This window comes from Lonchura striata, chromosome Z (genome assembly GCF_050655825.1).
Source record: "Lonchura striata isolate lonStrDom1 chromosome Z, ASM5065582v1, whole genome shotgun sequence".
Classification (NCBI taxonomy): Eukaryota; Metazoa; Chordata; class Aves; order Passeriformes; family Estrildidae; genus Lonchura; species Lonchura striata.
The window spans coordinates 3,030,088-3,051,390 of NC_140740.1; the positions used below are offsets into that span (position 1 = coordinate 3,030,088).

General features: G+C 40.8%; 1 protein-coding gene, 1 long non-coding RNA gene and 2 other non-coding genes across 4 annotated transcripts; 3 read left to right on the plus strand and 1 right to left on the minus strand.

Annotated features, from left to right (window-relative positions):
• Positions 1-3,421: 3,421 nt before the first annotated feature.
• On the plus strand, positions 3,422-5,760 carry COX7C (cytochrome c oxidase subunit 7C). The gene is made up of 3 exons (XM_021551790.4): positions 3,422-3,556; positions 4,500-4,645; positions 5,672-5,760. The coding sequence occupies exons 1-2, from the start codon at positions 3,482-3,484 to the stop codon at positions 4,614-4,616; spliced, it is 192 nt and encodes a 63-aa protein (XP_021407465.1). The 5' UTR covers positions 3,422-3,481; the 3' UTR covers positions 4,617-4,645; positions 5,672-5,760.
• On the plus strand, positions 3,726-3,788 carry LOC116184654 (small nucleolar RNA Z39). The gene has a single exon (XR_004149405.1). It is a non-coding gene; the product is annotated as a small nucleolar RNA Z39 (small nucleolar RNA).
• On the plus strand, positions 4,942-5,002 carry LOC116184653 (small nucleolar RNA Z39). The gene has a single exon (XR_004149404.1). It is a non-coding gene; the product is annotated as a small nucleolar RNA Z39 (small nucleolar RNA).
• Positions 5,761-16,653: 10,893 nt separating the features above from the next.
• Positions 16,654-20,136, minus strand: LOC116184571 (uncharacterized). Its single transcript, XR_004149326.3, has 2 exons — positions 17,773-20,136; positions 16,654-16,890 (listed from the first exon to the last, which is right to left on the minus strand). It is a non-coding gene; the product is annotated as an uncharacterized LOC116184571 (long non-coding RNA).
• Positions 20,137-21,303: the final 1,167 nt, after the last annotated feature.

Genomic DNA, 21,303 nt, shown 5'->3' on the forward strand with positions numbered 1-21,303 from the left:
TGCATATTATCATGAATGATCCTGGGAAATAAAATTAATAAATGCACTAGGCATTAGCAGTATCTGAGGCTCGGGAAAGAGTTTTATTACGTGATAATTTTCTCATGCCCTAATATTAAATAATATATATGCATTCTGCAGAAAAGCTGTAGTTGGACAAGCTCTTTCTGCCAATATAAAATGATGTTGCTGCCAAGAAAAGCACTAATTCTGTGCATCCATTTCCACCTTTTTAATGCTACAACTGTTTCACACCTTTCTGTGGACCACTTGAGCCTTTGTGCCAGTACACCCTGAACTGGATCTGTGAGATTATCCAGTCCAAAAGCAGCTGGGGGAGGAAAGTGCCCTTTGAACTGTGCCCTGAAAAATTTGTTTTCAGTGCATATTTATATTTGAAGGTAACTCAGTTTCACACCTTATGTTAGGCTTGAACATTTGGAAGCTTGACTGGTTTTAATAACTATAATGGAAGAATAAAATACACTCCTTCTCCTAACAGACTCCTCCAATGGGCATCCTGTTGCTATCAATGTCTGCAACAAATCTGTGACTGCTTCCACAAGACAATTCATTTTACTACTCTGCTTCACTTGCCTGTGGCTCTCTGAAATCTCGATAACAAAATTGTGAAATTAACCCAAAGTTTTGCTAAAAGACATATAATTAGTATTCATTATATAATGTCTCTCCAGCTTCTACTCACCCTTTCCCTTTTATCACTTAGAATTTAACAACTGCTTAATCTTACAGCTAATACCTGACCTTACAACTGAAGGGAGGTTAATTCCCGAGTTGGATGCTAGACAAAATAATTTTTCGTGTCAGCAAAAACAGAGGATAATTTCTGTAGAAATGCAATGGTTTTGTGCCACCAAAGACAATTGTTTTGTCTCCTGAGCCCTCTATCCATGACACTAGCAAAACAGTTTAGGGAGTTTATGCTATTAAAAAGCTTTTGTGAAGTACACACATCTGAACTTGACCATACATAATTTCAGCATTCAAAAACAGATGTTTACTTACTCATAAAAGAGGATTTTAAAAGCCAGTATGACTTTTATCTTGGTTTTCTCACTGTATCTCAGTGATTGGCAGTTTCAACCCCCAAAGTAAGGCCATGTGTACTTTATAAAATATACACTAAGCTTTCTATGCTTAATTTCTTTCATCAAGATCATGAAAGATAGAGCCTGTGCATTACTTTCCTTAGCTACCTGTGTTTTTTTCTTATTTGTATTTTTTGGCATCTAGATCAAGAAGAAAAACATTCTTTATGGGGAAAAGTGAGTAAAAAAGCAGCACCTGAAAGAACTCATCACCCTGTCATTTTCACAGCACCAAAATATTATTGAAAATGAAAAAGATAACCTGGTAAAAAGTAATAGGTGTTTTAAAAGAAGAAAAAAATGGTAGACCTAAAAATATGAATGTGAACAAGCAGCCTAAATTCAAAGATTCATAGATTTAAAAGCTGGGAGGTACCAGTATAATCACCCATTCTGGTCCCATGCATGGCACAAGCCAGGGAATTTCCCCCCAGTAACTAATTCTGTAATTCCCACAGTTTGTGAGTTAGGCTGCCTTTTTATAAATGCATACAGTGGAGAACTTGGCATCTGCTGTAAAAATCTGCCCTGATGCCTGATTATCCTCATCATAATTAAGGTACATCGTATTTCTAACACTTTAGAAGATACTATCTTTTATTCATTTGCCAAAATTCCAATCAATACCACCAGAGTCTGTTACTCTAAACTCCTCCCCACAGCCTTCTGGGGCTTACTTTCTATCAGTTTATGCTTTAAAAGAAAACAAATTTGAGTGTTCAGCTCTATTTCTCCAGCTGTAAAACAACTCTAGATATTGCCCACTCTCTATTCATATTTACCTGGAGATTCCCACTTCTGCCTACAAAGAAAACATCTGCAGAGCATCAAGGATTAAACTCATACAACTGTGTAACAGGAATCTTTATGTCTCCGTTCAGCATCTCTTCTGCAGTAACACTATAAAATCCGCTGCAGGAGGAGAAGAATGACATTAAAACAAGAACATTTGTTATAAAGATGATAAAGCAGATTGCAGAGCACTATCATGCCATAAATTCCAATTAGAAAATGACTGAGAAAGGGGGAGTAGGAGGGAGAAGAGGCCTGGCTGCCTGAGCAGAAATGGAATTTAACAAGAATAGGAAAGCATCTCTCAATAGACCTCAGAATTAGAAAATGGAGGGCAAGAAAGTATTGCAAACTCTAACAAATAAAAATAAGTCTATCTAAATACAGGGGGAAAAAAAATCTAAAAACACCTAGCTAAACAAACCACAAGTAGATCCACAAGTAATGACAGAATGTGTTCTAGGGTTCTATATGAGTAGTTAGTGGTCAAGGACCACCAACTAATGTAATTAAGCCCCAGTTCTCAAAGTGATTTTAACCTTTTTTTATTACAGCATTACTTTGGTGAGCATAAAAATCCTGGTTTTCTATCCTTTGTCAGTACATAAACGTGCAGAAAGGCTATTAAAAAAAATTACTTCCTTGCAAATGAGATGGCAGCATCAAACTTCTTTTCCTGAAAAGTTTGTCTTTAAAACAATCCATGTAAGAAAACAGATGGAGACCACCAATACTGGAAGTAAGTTTGTTACTCCTTTGGCAAATGAGAAGGGTGCTGGCGGTTCCTCTTTCCCTGCACATTGCCAAGATTTCTTTAGAGTTTAAATAGGGCACAGTACAGTCACTGGAGGTAGTGATACCGTATAAATAAGTCATGTACAAATCACCAGCATCCCTCATGATAGAGAGGAACCCTATTAAAAAAAAAAAAAAAAAAAAAAATGGAGTGACAGGACATGGAGGAATGGATGCAGACTGCCACAGGGCAGAGATGGACTGTATATTGGGAATTAGGAATTGTTCCCTGGCAGGGTGGGCAGGGCTGGGATGGAATTCCCAGAGCAGCTAGGGCTGCCCCTGGATCCCTGGCAGTGCCCAAGGCCAGGCTGGACACTGGGGCTGGAGCAGCTGGGACAGTGGGAGGTGTCCCTGCCCGTATGGGGCGGGGAGCGTTGAACCGGATGAACTTTAGTGTCCTTCCCAACATAAACCACTCTGTTACTGTATTTTTCGCCCATTCAGCGGGATCCATGAGCTCTACAATAAAAGTGGCCCAGTGCAGCTCGCGAGCCGCAGTTCACCCTCAGACCCCCTCAGAGCCCCTCAGCCCCGCGCCCGCCATTTCCCGCCACCCCGCAGCCGCCACAAAATGTCGGCGGGGCCCGGCGGGGAGCGCGCGCGGGGCTCGACCAACCGCAGGCCGCCGTTTGGTGCCACGTGACCGACAGGAACTACAACTCCCGTCATGCCCTCGGCGCTCGTCTCTTCCTTCCCGGTTCCGGTTCCGGCTCCCCTCAGCCGCGCCACCCCGGGGAAGGTCGCGCAGGGCGGACGAGTGGCTGCTCTCTCCTGTCCCTATCATGCTGTCCGCCGGTGTCCGCCGCTTCGCCACCTCCGCCATCCGCCGCAGCCACTATGAGGAGGGGCCCGGAAAGGTGGGCAGAAGCGTCCTGGCCCGCTGAAGGTCGCGGGGAAGGGGATGGCGGGGTGGGGGTGATGGCTGCCCTGTGCCTGGCTGTGTTCTGCGGGCTTTGGGGTGGTGCCGGTACAGCCACAGCAGCGCAGATCGTGTGGTGGCGGTCCCCAGCGGCATTCCCTGCGGTGGTACAGATGATGAGCATTGCTGTATGAGGGGTAACAATGATACTGTAAACGCTTTCTGATGTACCTGGCCGGTTCTCTCAAGCCTTCGGTCTAAAAGCTTAATTTTACTTACGTAACTGATACAAGCAAATTCTTCACGGTGAATATAATGACATATCAGAACACTCCGGGGGATGTAGATATATATCCTCAGGGGTTTTTACATTTACCTGAATGAGACCTGCAGCAGACTGGTCCCACCTTGGGCTGGACGGAGAGAAGAGGGGACGAAGTAACCTCTAGAGGTCACATGCAGGCTGTAATCTTGGAGTGTTTGGGTGGGAAAGGGCCTTAAAGATAATTTAGATAATTTTATTCAACCCCCTGCCATGGGCAGGGGCACATCCCACCATCCCAGGGTGCTCCAAGCCCTGTCCAGCCTGGCCTTGGGCAGTTCCAGGGATCCAGGGGCAGCCCCAGCTGCTCTGGGCACCCTGTGCCAGGGCTGCCCACCCTCACAGGGAAGAATTTCTTTCTAGTACCCAGCTAAAAATCTCTTTCAGCTAGAATCTGTTCTCTCCTGTCCCGTCACTGTAATTCTTCATGAAGAATGCATCTCCAATTTCCCTGTAGGTACCTTTCAGTAAATACTGTGTTTCTTTCATTGAGGAACACTGAAAATGCTCTGAAACTGCCTATTTGTTTTGCTCTGAGATTCTTAGCACTTCTAAATGGGTTAGAAGGGAATTAGTGCTTTGACTGCAAAGGCAAAATTCCCGTTTTTTTTTCCACTAGAACCTCCCGTTCTCTGTGGACAACAAGTGGCGGCTGCTCGCGATGATGTGTGTGTTCTTTGGGAGTGGATTTGGTGCCCCTTTCTTCATAGTCAGACACCAGCTCCTGAAGAAATGAAGAGGATGGGCTGCGGCTGTGCCAGCTGGGTAACTGCTTTTCCTGGATTTCACAGCACAGGGGAGCTTAATGAGCCTGACCTGGTCAGATTTTCAGAGTTCTCAGCCTTTTGCAGCCCAGGTGCTGCAGTGTTGTGGCCTGCAGTTGCACGGTGATAGCTGAATTAGTGGAAGTTTGTGTGGCAGAGCTGCTGCACTCGGTGGTTTGTGACCTTTGCCTCCCCAGAGGCCGCTCCTCTCTGCCTGCAGCTCCTGGCTGTGACCAAAGCCATGTCTGCTTCCCCCCTAGAGGAGCTAAAAAGCTGCAGCTGGTGTGGGAGTCACTGGCACGTGTGATGTGACAGAACAGGATGAGAAACTGTGATGCTGTAAACGCTTGCTGATGTGCCAGAAAAAATTGTCTTTAAAATAATCCATGCAAGAAAACAGATGGAGACCACATATACTCGCAGTAACTTTATTATTCCTTTGGCAAAGGTGAAGGGTGCTGACAGATTTCAGGGGAAAATTACATTTTCTTGAGCCTGTACCAAAACAATCTCACCATCTACATCATTCACAGGTTACTGTCCAGTTAAGGTAAAGTCATTAACAGAAATTAATTGGTGCTTGCTGATGATCCTTACAAAGAAAGCCTCAGACATGACTCGGACTGCGCAACCATGCCAGTTCCAGTTGAAAGCCCACTTCATTTTGCTTAAGGTGGTCTTTGGAAGTAACTGGTGTTGTCTGTAATCTGAGAAACTAAACATGTTTTAGGAGCTTCAGTTATCCATATAGTTCTTGAAAGAAAATAAATCTTCATTGTAATCTTATAATTGGAACAAATTATGCAATTCCTTTGAGTTTGATGTTTATTCTATTCCAGCCTTGATTGAGGAGAAAATCAAAATCAGGTTTGTAGTCAAGCTGTGCATTTAGAACTGTGTGGTTTCATGCAAGTCGAGGCCTCTGATGCAAAACCAGGCAGTGAATGAAGCGAAATCCTCAAATAAATCAAAAGTTCTAATCATATGTTTATGACAAGGCTCTTAAATTTATTTCTTTTTCTTGCAGAGTTGAAGTCTTCTGCACAGCATCGTTCAATGGGGATATGATAGCTGCAACCTGTGCTGGATGTCTCTAAATAAAATGTTAAACCCCAAGGCCTTTGGCTGTGTGTTTTGTGAAACTCCTGAAGTGCTTTTGACAGCTGGTGTGTACTGAGAATCCCTTCCAATTGCAGTGCATTGTCATTAAATTAAACACTTAACTGTCCTAATGTATAAAATCAGAAGGTGGGAAAAATCACATTTCAGAGCAGGGATTGGGCTGAATTTTTTTTCCTGTCCAGAATAATCATCTGGGACAGTTTATAGCAGTGGGTATCCTGTCACCATAATCCACGCTGCAGAATTTTTAACTTCAGGGAGGATTTTCTGTGGCTTTTCTTCCAGGCTCAGCAGTTCTGAAGAGCTGCTGTTCCCAGGTTCACTGTAGCCTCAGCTCTGAGCAGGTGCTTGGGCATTGCCCTAAAGGTTTAATGAGGCTTTGGGCTTAGGGGGTGAGGTGGGCACAACTCTGACCAGAAAAAAAGTATTGTCAATATTCTGTAGTTACCAAAACTGAACCTACTGCAGACTGCGAGGTGTTTGGAAGGAACTATGGCTTTCTGTTGGTACTTTTACTTGTGAACTTTTCTGGTTTGCTTTTCCCCCCCCAACTCAAACCTTCCTGCTGCACAGTGCATTTCATGTGGCTTGAAGTGAACAGTTCCATCGAACTTTGAATTCTTTTCTTGCCATTCCGATCTCTGTGGATGCCAGTTTCTCATCAAACTCCCTCAGCAGAAGTACGTGGGAGTGGTAACACTGCTCATAGCAGAACAGCTCCTAGGTACCACATTTCTGTCTGCAGGGGTGAGTCTAAAGTGCTGAACGCTGTTCCTCCTTACTCTAGAGTCCCTGATTGTCAGATTTCATAGTTCTATTTCTTTAAGATACCTAGGTTTATTTATAAATCCTTATTTTAAAACTTCGTTAGCTCCACTTCTCTCTCAACAATATCTTGTTCTATAACATTTCTAAGTCAACATTTCTTATCCTAAAGTTTATATACAAGTACATATGAACCATCTGTCTCTACAAATCTTATTTCAAACACCTGATGTGTTTGGAAAAAGCACACATCACCTCTGAAGGTTCACCCTGTGGGAGGGGCAAACCACTTCCTTCACTGTGCTTAAAACAAGGTCTCCTTTCTGAATGCCACCACTTCTGTAGCTTTCAAACATACTTTTGACTACAGGTGCTCAAACTTAAAGCAATTATTTTTGGATGAAATGTTAGATACTTTCTCCTCTTCTGAAACGTTCTAAAACTGTAATCTCTTTTCACAGATCCCTGATGGATTGTAGGCATACAGGAGCAGAAAGGTGCTGGGGGCTCCTAGGTCTAAGACGCCTCCAAATCTTGACTGTTTCCAAACCTGCCACCAGTTTGGGTAAATAAATCACTGATGTAGAGCACAGTACCTGTAATCTCTCCTCTGCTGCTGTTTTACATTATTTCCATGGCTGTGTGCTGAGGGGACGGAGGAGCTGAACCTCCCCCCATATAATCCCAGTTTTTGTGTGCCCAGTACAAGTCGTGCAAAAATTAAACAGCATCAGCCCTGCTTTGTGTGAGGGCTGACTAAAGACATCATGCTAGTCTTAAACTGATAAACCTGTGTGTGTGGTGTGGTGTTGCTTTCATTTACAAAGAAAATGTGGCACAGTAGCCTTTGTTAATACAGTCAGTTAATTCAAGGTTCCTTGAGTATAGGTAGTTTTTAGTTTGTGTTTTTGATAAAACATCTGCACACGGAGAGTTAGAAAATGAGGGCTTATGGTCTCCACTCATGGCAAACTCTGTTGCTCCTGCATGCTGCCAAGGCTGTAATTAGTCCCTTTAGAACTGGGTTGTTCCCCTACATGAGGTACTTGGGCAGTTTTTAGCAGTTTTTGAGCCCCAACAATTACCAAGTCTGTAAGTCCCCTGCCTGACTTAAGTAATTGGTTCCCTTAGGCTTTCAGAAGTTTTCACTTCTGCAGCAGAAATATGTTAATAGATCTGTACTGCTCTCTGTTAATGCTAATTGGGGCGGTCTGCATTCTACCCAACAGCATTTTTGACTTCTAGATTATTTGTGATTTCATCACTGCTCAATAAAGCAAAGTCTGAAATGCATTATTTTGGTTGCTTGGCTGGAAAATACAGGTTGTCATTGAGAGAGATGTGGCTCCTGTCATTAGTACCAGGTATTTGACTGTGTTATAATTTCACAGAGGCCCAACTCCAGGATACATTTTTTTTCTTTTATGAGAAGATCATTGCATTCAGCCAATACTTCCTCAACCATACTTATTTGTTGATTGGTCTATTCATTTAAAATATATGCATGAACTGATATTTTATGGTATGAAGAGGGATGGATCAGATTCATTAAAGCCCACAAATTGCAGAATTGAGTTGTGCAAAAACAGTGTGTTCCATCACACTCAGATATATGATAAGTCTCTGCATCCAAGGAAATATTTATTTTAAAATGGCCTTTTGGGTTCCCTTTAGGGCACCTTGACTTGGTAGAAGATAAATCAGTTGAGAATAGGCAAAAAGCAATATGTAAGTGCTGCTCTTCTGTCATTAAAAGTGTATGAAGGAAACAAGGCAGTGGCTAAAGGACCTCAGGGAAATAACACATCTGTGTGAATGATGGTATTTTTTGCTTGCCAGATGCCAATTTTAAGGAAAATCATTAATGATCCCTTCCAACTTCCCTGTTATAATTTTCACCTTCATGTTTTCTATCTTGGCACAAACTCAAAACCTCTCTGTTCTGCTTCCAGAGAGCTTCACAGCTTACCATTTAATTATGTTAGGTATAGTCTTCAAGCAGTTTCTGAATTAAATCTGAGCAGATGTGAATTAGATATCCTTATTCTTTAATGTTTTTGATGTTTTCAGTTTGTGGATCTTTTTTTCTTACTCTGGAACACTCCTTATTCCAGAGGGACAAGTCTGGAAGAGCTTGGGTTCAATTACATTGAATGAGGTACTTTTATTTGGTGAAAATGAATACATTATTTTTCAAATCAAATTATTCTAGGATTTCTGTTCAGCAATTAATTTGACAGTGCATCCTTTTCATATCCACTCTTCAGAAACCAATGGGAATTTGAATTTTTTTTCTCCCCAAAGAACAGAAATTTCAATTCCTGTTCAGTTGTGCTTTGAAGCATCTGGTATTAATCCATGTTGAAGATAAGATACTGGCTTGGATGAGCCCCACTTCTGAATTATTGTGGGCAGCTCTTGCATAATTGATCTAAGTACAAGAGAAACCTGGACTGAGTTTTTTCTTCTTTGACATTGTGACCCCTTTACAGAGGTGTTGCCCTGTACAGTAATTGAGAGTGTGAGTTACTTATGAAAATAACTTTAATATCTTTTTACTTCTAATTAAATAATAGGCGAAAAATTAAAAATATTTTCTAATATAAGTTCTCAGCCACTCTTTTCTTGTTTCTTTCTGGCCTGAGATTTTTATTTCTGTCTGAACATGCAACGGTTTAGAGGTTTATAAACAATTCAGGCTGGAGGATGAAAATATGAAAGTGGAACTTAGTATTGCATGGGCTAGCACATTCAAACTATTTTTGTCCTTTAAAGGTAAATATCATCTATCCATTGCAATTCATACTTTGGTTGAATTTTCAGTGCAGTAACATCAATGGTTTGGGTTTTTTTTTTTAGTTAAAGAAATTTTTTTAAGTAGAAAAAAGTAAAGGAAATGTTTTTAAAAATTGCTGCCTCAATGAAAAAGAAAGTTGTTCTAAATTTCATGATCAAGAAAATAGAAGTTATATAAAGGTCAAACAATACACACAATAGGGGGTATCAGAGCTGGTGCACAATATCCAGAGCTATAAAAATATTTCTGTCTGTTCCCACCTCAGTGGACTACATCAAACTGCTATGAGAACCTTTTTGTAATCGTTATTTTAATGCATGAAAATACACATTAGGATAGAAATAGGGCAAAACAATCTCTGGGTTGCTTATTGGAAGTTGGAATGTCTATCAGAGGAGCACAATAACACAATAATTTATTAGTAAAAGTGTTGTAATTACATCTTCAATTATTATCAAAAACATAAGTTGAGAAATAAGGAGGCATGGTGCAAGTTTAGGACATACATTACTGAAAAAACACTTTGGAGTAGCAGAGAGTGGCTCGTGGCTGGTCGAGACAGAAAGACAGTGACTGTGAGACCCTCTGTGGTGCAATTAATCATTGTTTCAATTAAAACATAAATGTGGGCTCTGCCCCCTGCTCTCTCCATGGGTTTTCCAGAGGCAGCCCCTTCTGCCAACAGCGAGCACCTGCCCAGCTCCTGTTTGCTCTGCTTGCACAGGGAAGATAAATGTTAGTTGCTCTCTGGGATGATATGCTCAATAAGTTTGACTTGAATTTAAATGAGTTTAAAATAATAGTATTTGCTGGAATTAATGTGATCCACTGTTCCATTTTCTCCTTTGGTATTCCATGAATAACATTAAGTTCTTTTCTGTGGTCGCGCCACCTTTTTCCATTAGCTATGTAGAGCGTGCAGCTCTTTGAAAAATGTCACTGTATAAATAGTGTTGCTGAGAACCTGACTAAGCCACAGCCAGCAACAAAATGTGGAACTGTACCTTGCTGGTGGAAAAAAAAAAAAGGTGCAAAAATCATGTATGTGAAGATGTGTATAAATGTATATAAAAATTCTGACAAGTGATGGAGGGATGGAGATGAGGGAAGAGTCTGAGGTTTTGTTTCTTTTATATAAAATTTTGGTTTCACCATTAAAATTCATAACTCTCAAGAGTTCTTCAGACTAAGTTTAGCAATTAAAAAAAAAAAAAAAAAAGAATAAAAAAAAGCCCAGCTCCATAATTATGTACTAAATGCAGTTTTTGTAAAGACAAGAAGATCTCTTCCTCAAGGAAGGAAAAACCTGCTAGCCCAATTAGATATTTGGCTAAATGGGGCTTTACTGTGAACCAAAGCTATTGCCTGAAACAGTGGCAGAATGGGCTGTCGGGGGAAAAAACATAAATATACAGGTCATTACTCTGAGTGAAAAATCCTCTTTGCTTGCCTCCGTGAGCCATCCAGGTAATTGAAAGTGAAAACTGGAGAAGATGTGCCTCCCTAAAGAGGACCCATCTTTCCAAGACCTTGTTTTCTGACAGCCCGGAGCAGAATTGGGGAGCAGCTAATTGGAAACTTTTCTGGAAATGTGCACATCCCTGTGTCCCAAAACCATGCTGTCACTTCTCTTTCCTGTTTGTTTCTCCTCGTCGTCGTGCTGTCCTCTGAATCCAATTCTGCAGAGAATTGTTTTCATCCAAAGAGCAGGAGCTCTGTTGTTAACTCACCGATGTCTCAACCCACTGCCAGGAGCTGTAAGTGCCTCTCTGTAGCTCATTTGGGAGTATTTTAGTGCTGGCTTTATGAAGCTGGATGTGGAAGGGATGGGGTTTTTTTTTTGGAGAGGTCGGGGGAAAGCTGGCAACGCCTAAATAAAGTCCTTTATCTTGATATTCTGGAGTGGCAGCAGTGCAAATGGGGGAGGTATTCTGGGAATAGCTGCATAATTTAAATTGTTAGGCACAGCTGAAGTTCCTCTGCCCACTACATAACCCAAAAGCAGCAGGTGTGGGCACCTGACAGCCTACCTGCAGTACAACTGAAGTAGCTGAAGGTGCGACTTCAAAGTTACCTAAATTTTATTTAATTCTCTGTTTGACACTGCTTTGAAGTTAAAGCAACACAGCAGCGGTTCAATTGGAATTTACTTCTGAAGTCAAACTATGTAAAACAATTTGCCAGCTACTCTAATCCTAAGTAGGTCAGCAAAACCTAAGCGAGTAAGACTTTAGATACGTCTAAGTTAAGTGTATTCAAGTTATTTTTCCTCTTATATAGGCAACCCCAAGACTGGGAAAGGCAAAGCCCAGAGAGCCAAGAAGAGCATCAGCACCAGGACCATGACAGGGCTCAGACCCCCATGTTTTTATGGGGAGTTGTGTGCCATAACTTTTCCTTACAGAGACCCCATAAAATTGATAGTCAGCCTAATTTCACGTGAGAGAAGACTGGACTTCCAGCACTTGCTCAAAAGCATGTTTGAAAACAAATGTATGTAATTATTATTCTTTTTTTACTAAAACACTAACTTAGGATCATTCTTATTTTTTTTGATTCAGAGATGGGGTAATTGAGAGGTGTTTTAAAAACTTTTATTTTCAGTCTCATGTGAAGGATGAGACAATACAGATGTTATAATTCACACTATTTCAATTAGAAGTCACCTATTTATTAATTACACTATAAGCCTTTCTTGGCCTATCAGCTTTTGCCACACCATACTGCAAATGCTTTAAAGCCAAACATCTCAAATTACCCTTCTTGGGTCTTAATACAATGTATCTTTCATAGTTTTATTTCTCCAAAGTATCCAGTCTCTTTTGTAAGGCCATCCTTTGAAATTTGTTTCTATTTCCATTTCTCTTAACAATGTCTGTCCTATTCCATGGCATTTCTAACTCAGCATTTCTTATCTCAAAGTTTACGTACAGATGCACACACTGTGTGAACCTTCTGTCAAGTTTGGAGAACGTTCTACAAATCCATTTCCCACAATTCCCCTAGTCCAAAATTCCACAGCCACCACTCCTCCTATGCCATAAACAATCCCTGAAAAGTTGACTAGCTCGGTGGGTGGTACTGAGAGTACACCCTCACCAGAGCAGCACAGTCTGTGTGGATTAAAGCAACACCCCTGGGAAGCCACCACAGATCACCTGAAAGTGATCCTGGGCCTCTCCTGTTCTGCACAACAGCTCACCTGGATGGAAGGTGACCACACACCTCTTCCTTCTCCAGCTAAATTTAGGTACCGCTCCAGCAGCCATGTGAGTACCCTTTAAATCAGGTCATGCAGGAGAGGAAATAACCACAGGTTCTGCTTTTGAAAATGCCATTATTGCCAGAGACACGCTCTAAAAGATGTTTTCTAAAATTGCAGGAGAGGAAAAACACAGTATGTAATCAGGAACTGAAAACGGTCGTTTATTAAAACCCCCTAGCAATTTTCGTGTGAGATTGCTAAATGAAACTTTTGTTCTCCCTTAGGAATCAATGACCTTTTGAAAATTAGTGACCAAACAGAAATAGAAGACAATTCAAGGTAAGTCTATTGACAAAAGAGAAAAAAGAATCAAGGGTTCAAGCTATCTCACTGAAGATGAAATGGTGGAAGGTGCTGCTGAATGAGAGGTACTAAGTGAAGGTTAAAATGTCTCACATCTGCAGCAAATCACAGTTAAGAAAAACTGCCCACCAAAGGATGTTTGGCCACCTGCCAGGTGCATAAAACAGCAGAGAAAAATTGGGATCTAAATTATCCCAGGTGTTTCTCCTGTTTGAGTTGTGCCAGATGGGGTCAAAGAGAAGGTTCAGGGTTTTAAACCCCAAACACACATGAGAGGAGGAAAAGGTTTTGGTAGGTGTGTGGGAAAAAAAAAAAAAAAAAAAATTTGTTTAATTTTCCTGAAGAAACATAAATCAGGATTCCTAACTATATTTTAAATGCTACATTACCTTCTTCTGAATTAAACCTTCTATAATTGCAGAAGGGCTTTTAAAAAAAGCATTGGCCATGGATCTCCTTATTCTGGCTCATATTTTCTGCAGCACTTATGACCCCAGGCATGAAGCTCTGAGTATCCAATCTCAAATTATTCAGACAGAACAATTTTTTAGGAAAAGTCTTACAACCCATTTTGTGAAAACAAGATCAGTGGCAGATTTTGTGAAGTCATACTCCGAAAATGTAGAAGTCTTTAAACTGAAATTAATTTGAAAAACAGTAGCCCACAGACTAAAGAAATATATGTTATTGCTTACCCTTCATCCCAAACACTGTCCTTCTCAAAAATTTGCATTATGTCACTAGCCACTCTGTAAAACTACAGTTTTTCAATTTCTAGCTGTTAGTACCCTTTGAATCTTCAACACTGGTTCTGTCAGTTCTGAAACCTATTAATCAAATTAAACTAATTTAAATTTATTACATATTTATTTGACAATCCCATTCATCTGCAAATACTTTAAAATTTTCCAGTCTTTTTGTAAAATGCGAAAGTAATTCAGAAGGCAATGCACCATCTGGCCTCATAGTATCTCTGTTAGCCTCGCAGGTTATCAAAAATTTACTGCTCCCTCCCTCTCTTTCATAATCTTCTGCATGTTTTCTCCCACAGACCGTTTCCTTTTTTCATAAAAAGATTGTGAGTTTAGAAAGCATTCAAAACCCCAAAAAGAGTCAAAGCTCTATGGTACTGTAAGGGTTGTAAAACAAATGTGGTTTTATGGCAGGAAAGATGGCACTGCTGATGTGACACAAAGCAGACATTTACAACAGAAGTTCAGGTTTTTCTTGCTGAGTCTTTACAGACCTTGCAAATATATTTGCATTACTTAAGACACAGACATATTATTTTAAAAAATTGAGAAGTCCTAGCAAAAGATTCTGTGGGATTTGTTTTGACAGGGAAGCTATAAAATAGCAGTTGGATATTGTCAAAGTCTATCCAATTAAGAAATTCTTTTGAGCATCAAGTGAACTAAAACCTATGCAAATATGATAAAAAACCAAAACTGTGTGAAAAAATTTCAGCCTTTTTGTCCCACCATTTTATTTAGCTTTATGTGATGCGTCTTTTACTAGTTAGTAGTTTACGTCCATTTTTTATGTCTATGTATGATGGTGTACAGGTAAAAATTAATACTTATATAAATCCTTGGAGTTCCTCTCTGTTCCACTGGACAATAATATTTATTACCTGTGAATAAATATGCACAGAATGAAGAAATTAAAATTATTTCTAAAACTTTGCCATTACATTTCCTTTTATTCTGTACTTCTTAGCTGTAAAACGTAATTCCTAAAACTTCTGTCTTTGCACAGAATTATTATTTATATAGTGCTGCAAAGTCTGAATAAATATTGTCTAATTCTTCATTTATTTGCTCAGTTCAAGTGGTCTCACACAAATGTCCAAAGGAGTGTAATCATTCCCTTACCTCATTTTCTCAACAAGGCAGTGTTTTCACAGAGCTCTGTTGCTATAATAGGTATTATAGTGGAAGAAAATTGAAATACTTGCTCAAACATTTGCCAAAAAATTAAAAATTCTGCACTGCCACCAAGTAAAGGGAAAGAATTCCCAGTCAGGCATCCATCAGCTACTCCTCATCCATTCAGGGAGCACCCAAGGGAGCAGGATACTCCTTGGTTTGGTGAGCCTTGTAAAATTCAGGAGCACCCAAATTAAATGCCTTTTCATGCAGTTTTATGCCAATGCTTGATTTGTCTGTAGTGCCTGGAAGTAATTTGTTAAATGTCTCACTCTTCCATGAGGTACTGCTGGTGCCTAAAACATCACCCATCAGAAAGGAATGACCTTTCCACTACGGAGAAAAAAAAGAAAAAACACTGGTTATGTCTTTTTAAATGCTGATAAACTTAGGTGGCACCAACAACCCCAGCAAGATTTATTGAGCAATACCCTGCAGTATATAAGCACCATCAGGTAACTTTGCATTCTCTGATGAATAAACAATTGAAGTCGTAATTGTTTGTGCATTCCTGAAAATGTCAACAAAATCAAACATCTGTCATGCCAGATAAGGAAACACGGCTCGTTTAATGCACTTAGTGCTCTACTCAGCCTTGAAAAGGTCACTCCCAGTTTTAACAAGCAGGGTGTAATTTATTGGCTCCCAGGAAATGACCATGTAGTGACAGTAAAGCTGTGGCCGTGTTTGGTTACCCTTCAAACGATGTATTTGATTAAGATGGCACATCATATTTAGCACAATCTGTTTAATGTTGCTTTTGGACGTGCTCTCACCCTCTCAATTACAACCAACTGTGACATGAAACCATTTTCACCAAAGCAACACTCACAGCCCCCAGCCCTAGCCCACCACAATAAAGCCAGAAGGATGGCCTTGAAATCCACCCGTTTAAGACAACAAACAGCACACAAAGGCAGCATTCACTCCCCTGCCATCTTCAGTGGCAATAAACAAAACCCACAGTGCAGATTGGAGCCATCACCAGCGCACAGGTGGTGCCTGTCTGCCAAGAAGGGCTGGACACCCCTCTGGCTCTGCTCTGGCTTCCTGCATCAGGCTTCTGGATCCAGCCCTGAATCCCTTCGCAAATAACTCGTGGCAAGTCCTGCTTGTTCTCCCTGCTGGCTGCACCAAGAGGCTGTCAGGACAGCCCAGGGATGTCTCATTTTGCACAGACCTGTTTAGCTGAAAACTGATCTCTTGGAACTGCTTAGTGACCTCCATTATTCTCCTGTTGGCCTGTGCTCAAAAGATTTGCTAATATCAGTGAGAGTGAGATAATTTGGGGTGAATATGGACACAGTGTGGCATAGAGGTTCATGACTCCTTCAACACATTACCTTGAAGCTTAGTCAATTTTTTGCTTGTTGGCTGTTGTAACCCACGAGTGCAATGCATTCAGTGTCATTTGGCCCTAAAAACCCTGACAAAAGTGTTAATTATTGGTCCTGATGAGTTGGTTCTGTTCGTCTTTAAACTGAGAGGTCTAATCCTGCAGGATACCATTGTGTGGGAGATCCAAATAAGCAATGTATTTCCCAGACTGGCTGGCAGGTCAGAGCTAGCACAGATGCACAAATGTGTTGATCACATCACTGGACAGCTGGTGGGAGCTGGCCCAACTCTTCCCTCTGTTCTTCTCCCAAGTATTTGACTTGTGAGCCAGTTCTGTGAGCTGGCTCCAGGAATTTATTTATAATCCATGGAGGTGATGTGGGGTGAGAGAACAATGCTCTTAGAAGGTTTGTGCTTTAGGGAAAGGTGAATTTGAGGTGCTTTGTCTGTCTAAATTATGTAAGACATTAAACAAAAGAGGAGAAAAGATATGCACAGTTCTTCCTTTATTTTTTTGTACACAAGAGAGTCACAAGGCCAAGTGAGGATTATGCTGCTGGGATTTTTTCATCCCAACAGGATTACAAAATGCGTTATGAAGTGTCAGTTTGCTTCATGCCTGCCAGTAATGGAAAATGGGGATTACAGCCCTCTCTGCAAAGGTTGATCACTGCTCCCCTGAGCGAGGACAAGTGGGCCTGTGCATCCAGATCAATCCTAGAAGGCTCCTGTGGGGAAATAAGATTGAATTTTGACTATCTGAGTAACCAGGCTTTACACTGGATTGTTACTAGGCTCTCCCACAGCCTATTTTCAGAGTTTGACGTGGCCTGACCCTTTCTACTTACAAATTCAAGTCATGTAAGGACATCGAGCAGAATTCACTCCTGAGACATAATATAGCATCACTGTGAGGGAGTAGATCACCCATCCTCATGATCAGCTGTCATGATTTATGCGAGACATGGTTTAACACCAACCAGAAAGTCACCCCCATGCAGCCCCTTGCCCACCCTGCCCTGGTGGGATCAGGGAGAGAATTGGGACAAAACAAAGAATCCACTGCTCATTTCCCATGGGCAGGCAGGTGCTCAGCCATCCCAGGACATCAGGGCTCTGTCACATGTCATGCTGACAAACACCAGCACTCCAAATGTCCCCCACCTCCTCCTTGTCCCCGCAGCTCTACATGCAGAACAGGATGCTGCAAGGTCTTGGGTGTCCCTTGGGTCACTTGGGGTCACCTGTCCTGGCTGTGCCCTCTCCCAAATCCTTGTGCACTCCCAACCTGTGCCCTGGTGGGGTGGAGGGAGGAGGAGGAATGTCTTTGTGCAAGCTGAGCAAGAACAAAAACATCCCTGTGTTGTCAACACTCCACCACAGATCCAAACCACAGCCCCACACCAGCTGCTGTGAACAAAATTCACCTTGCTCAAGCCAAAAGCAATCCATTCTCCCCTCCTCTCCTGTGCCCAGGCCACTCACCCTCCAATACATCCTCATTAACCACCACCCCTCTTGATGTGGCACAGAGACATTGTTCCCTTAGTCTATGGACCACTTTTGTAAAATGTCCTTGAAATGTCTAAAATGCCCACAAAAATGCTCACTGAGTTCATGTAGTCCACGGCTTTGGGGTCCATCTGAGAACAGCAGTGTTGCTGTGGAACAGCCTCTGTCCTCTCCCAAAATCTCGATGACCCAAAAGCTCAGAATCTGAATTCAGCGCCTAACTAAAAATCTCAGCTCTGGTACTGCCACCACCCTCCTGCTAAGCAGGAATCAAACAGCATTTCCCATAATGGGTCAGGGGCACCAAAAATAAACAGAAGGAAATAACCATTTTGCAGATTGCATAATCCCACTGCGGAACACTTTGCTGCAAGATGTGTGAAGGAGGTAGGAAAGGATCAGACAAATCCAAAGAGCACAGTGTGGAACCAACAGGAGGGTCCACAGACAATGTGAACTCTGGGCTGTGAAGCAGAAAGAAAGGGAAGGTGTCCTAAAAAAGCACCTATATGTAATGCTGCATTTAGTACCTCTCCAAAATTCTGTTGTTTCCTATTTTTTGTGTTGTGTCTGCTGCTGGCTGACCACAGAGACAGCACTGAGAGAGCCCTTGGTCTGAGCCAGCAAGGATCAGGCTGGAATATTGCCTTAAACAGACATTTAGATGCACCCTTAAAAACCTAATTATGTCTCAGACCTGCCAACTGTTCGGCTGATCTTGGTCATAAAGATATATTCATCTTGGGTTTGTATTTTTAATCATAATTAAGTCACTTTTTCTACACTTGGCCTTATGGCTATTTCATTTACTTAAGCTGTAATGATTAAATCTAATTTACTATTCTGAAATCTTAATCCTTCTGAAAAGTAATGGGCAAAGTACACAGGTCAGTTAAGAAACTGATTTCACCACATAACCTCCATTTAGTAATTCCATTTATTTCAATAAAACTAGCTGGCACATGAAAGAAAGACTCTACAGTGGCCTTTAGTCTCCAGAAAATCATAGATTTTTTAATACAAGCACTGAAGAGATGCCTTGACCTCTCCCTGAACGTATAATTTTTCATGGAAAAAAATCCGAAACAAATCCAGCTCATAAAATCTCTCTAAAGAAAGGCACCTACATTTTGTGCTTGTTCTTACTTTACAAGTACAACATTATCCTTTTCAAATATGCAAAATGTCAGCTTGATAATACAGGGGAAAGGGCTTCCATATCCACAGTGAACATGATTTCTCTAAAAAACAATAAATGAAAAGCCTATTACTAATGCAGTATTCTCGTTTAATCACATTTGTTCATTACTTCCATATTTTAGGTGATAAAAAAGGAGGAACAATTATTGCCTTGTTCACTGTGATTTATTTGGCTCAGTGCCTCCTTACCTAGGTAATGTAAAATAAACTGTGCTACATGGGTCATTTATGATGTGATTTAATAGGATGCTTTTTATTTCTAGCCTGTAGGGAAACACATTATTTTGGAAGCACCTGGGAAAAAAAGAAAAAGAAAATAAATAAAAAATAAAAAGAACCCTAACCAAAATCCAAACCAAAACACTCAACAAGATTTCTTTTGTTCATTTTCTATTTTCACTCAGTAGACTCCAGCCTAGAAGTTAATTTAAAGCAGGTTTTCCATTGTGGTAATGTACTAAAACAAGACTTCAAAACCCACATCAGGAAATGGTGCCTGGATGTTAAAATAAGGAAGGTTGTAACTACAAGCTTGACCAGCTCCTAACTTCCTTTGGGTATTTCTGTGTAAATTAAGACTTGTTCTTTTTCACTGGCTGAAACAGGTTAATGTTTTTGCTTAGCAGCACATGCTGTCTGCAAACAAAGTTATATTTGTATAACAGGTATCTGCGACAGGCCTGGAGGTAAAAAAATTAGTTAGGAAATTGTTTTTCTACAGACACAGTGAATAACATGAGCAAGTTTACCACACTGAAAATTACAAAAAAACTTACAGGAATTTAGGACCAGTTTCTATGGCTTTTAGCTTTTTTGATGATTCATTTATAGCCATTCTGTGGGAATAATGCTAACTCAAAACTCTGAAGATGGCACAAAGTTCAAGGAGCTGGTATTTGAAAACCCTGCATGGGGATATTCCATATATTGTAAGTGGAAGATCTGATGCTGATGACAAAGCACTGCAGCAAAAACCTACCTGTTTTCAGTATAAATCCCTGGGGTTTTGTCACTCAAAATTCTCAGAAATTTTAATTTGAAACAACACTATTTGCCTTAAAGATCTCTCTGGAAAGAGATTCATTAGTGAGAAGAGTTTAAAGAATTTTTAGAAACCAAATGATTTCACCTATTTTTTCTCTATTTCTAAAAATTAGTAGCACTTTATGCCCCCATTAATAAAATCCTGTATCTCCTGGTATACAGCCTCATTCAAAGTTAAAAGCACAAGCAGGAAAATATTCACTGTAGCTTGAGAAATCCCAACCAACAAAAAGCTCCACCAAGTGCCTACCTGAAGTCCTAAAATTCAGCATATTTAGTGTGCTGAGTTGTAGAAGCTTGGCAGCATGACCATGTGGAAGAGATAGGGAGGCTCAGGAGGTGGTGAAGGGTTCAATCCCCATGAGGATTTTGGGAAGAAATTAAGCAACAACACAAATCTGTGAGATGGAGATGGCAGGAGTACACATCATTTTATCTGTGCTGTGAGACACCCTTGGATATCCTGAAATGCAGAGCATAAGAACAGCTAGAAACAAGGAGAGGTAAGATACTGAAAAGTACTGATGGCTTAAAATTATCTGTGATTCCCTCTGTAGCTGAAAATCTCTGTAGAGATGGTGGCACTGGGTGGAATTTAAGGTCCCTCCCAATCCAAACAGTTTCATTATCCTATGACTCTTAGTACACAGGTAAAGGATTAACTAATCTCTAGTTAAAAATTGGTTTCAGCATGAGGCTTTCAAGACAATTTCTCCTTCTGCTGCAGCAGTGATAACATCTGATGCTGTATCTTCTGGCAGTATTTAGGCATGTGAAGTAAAGCACTTACCTAATTGCATAGGAGGGTAGTACATCAATACAGTCACATAATCCATAAACATTTCTCTTTCATAAGCTCTTATCGCCTTACCACTGATTATTTAGGGGTGAGGGGAAAGCATTACTGCTATATGGCATCCTTCCCTTTATTATTTTTAGCCTTAAATGAGGTTAAAATATGCCAAGGAACAGGAATTTAAGGTGGGGAGCAATAAGACTGGAAATTGAGCGATTGGAACCACTTCAAAGATGTGCACAGAGAAGTTGCAGCTCTACTCCACAAGCTGCAGCCTGGATATATCTGGTCCAGGCATGGGTGGGAGACAGTGTCACAGTATGCCAAGAGCTGCATTTGCCAACCCATTTTCCATTCCGAATGGCTAAGGCAGCACAGTTCACCACTCAAAGAACTGTCTGGGAAAGACTAAGCCAAAATGAAATTAATTTAGATGTTTTTTGAGCTGTAGAACTAGAGATGCTGAAGATGATCATACGACTTGAGAGATCCCATAAAGAGAAATTCTCTCATAGATTCAACTTGCTCAAAAAATGTTCATGAAAAATGTCTCTTGATGCAAATCACCAAGAATCACACTGATTCCTCG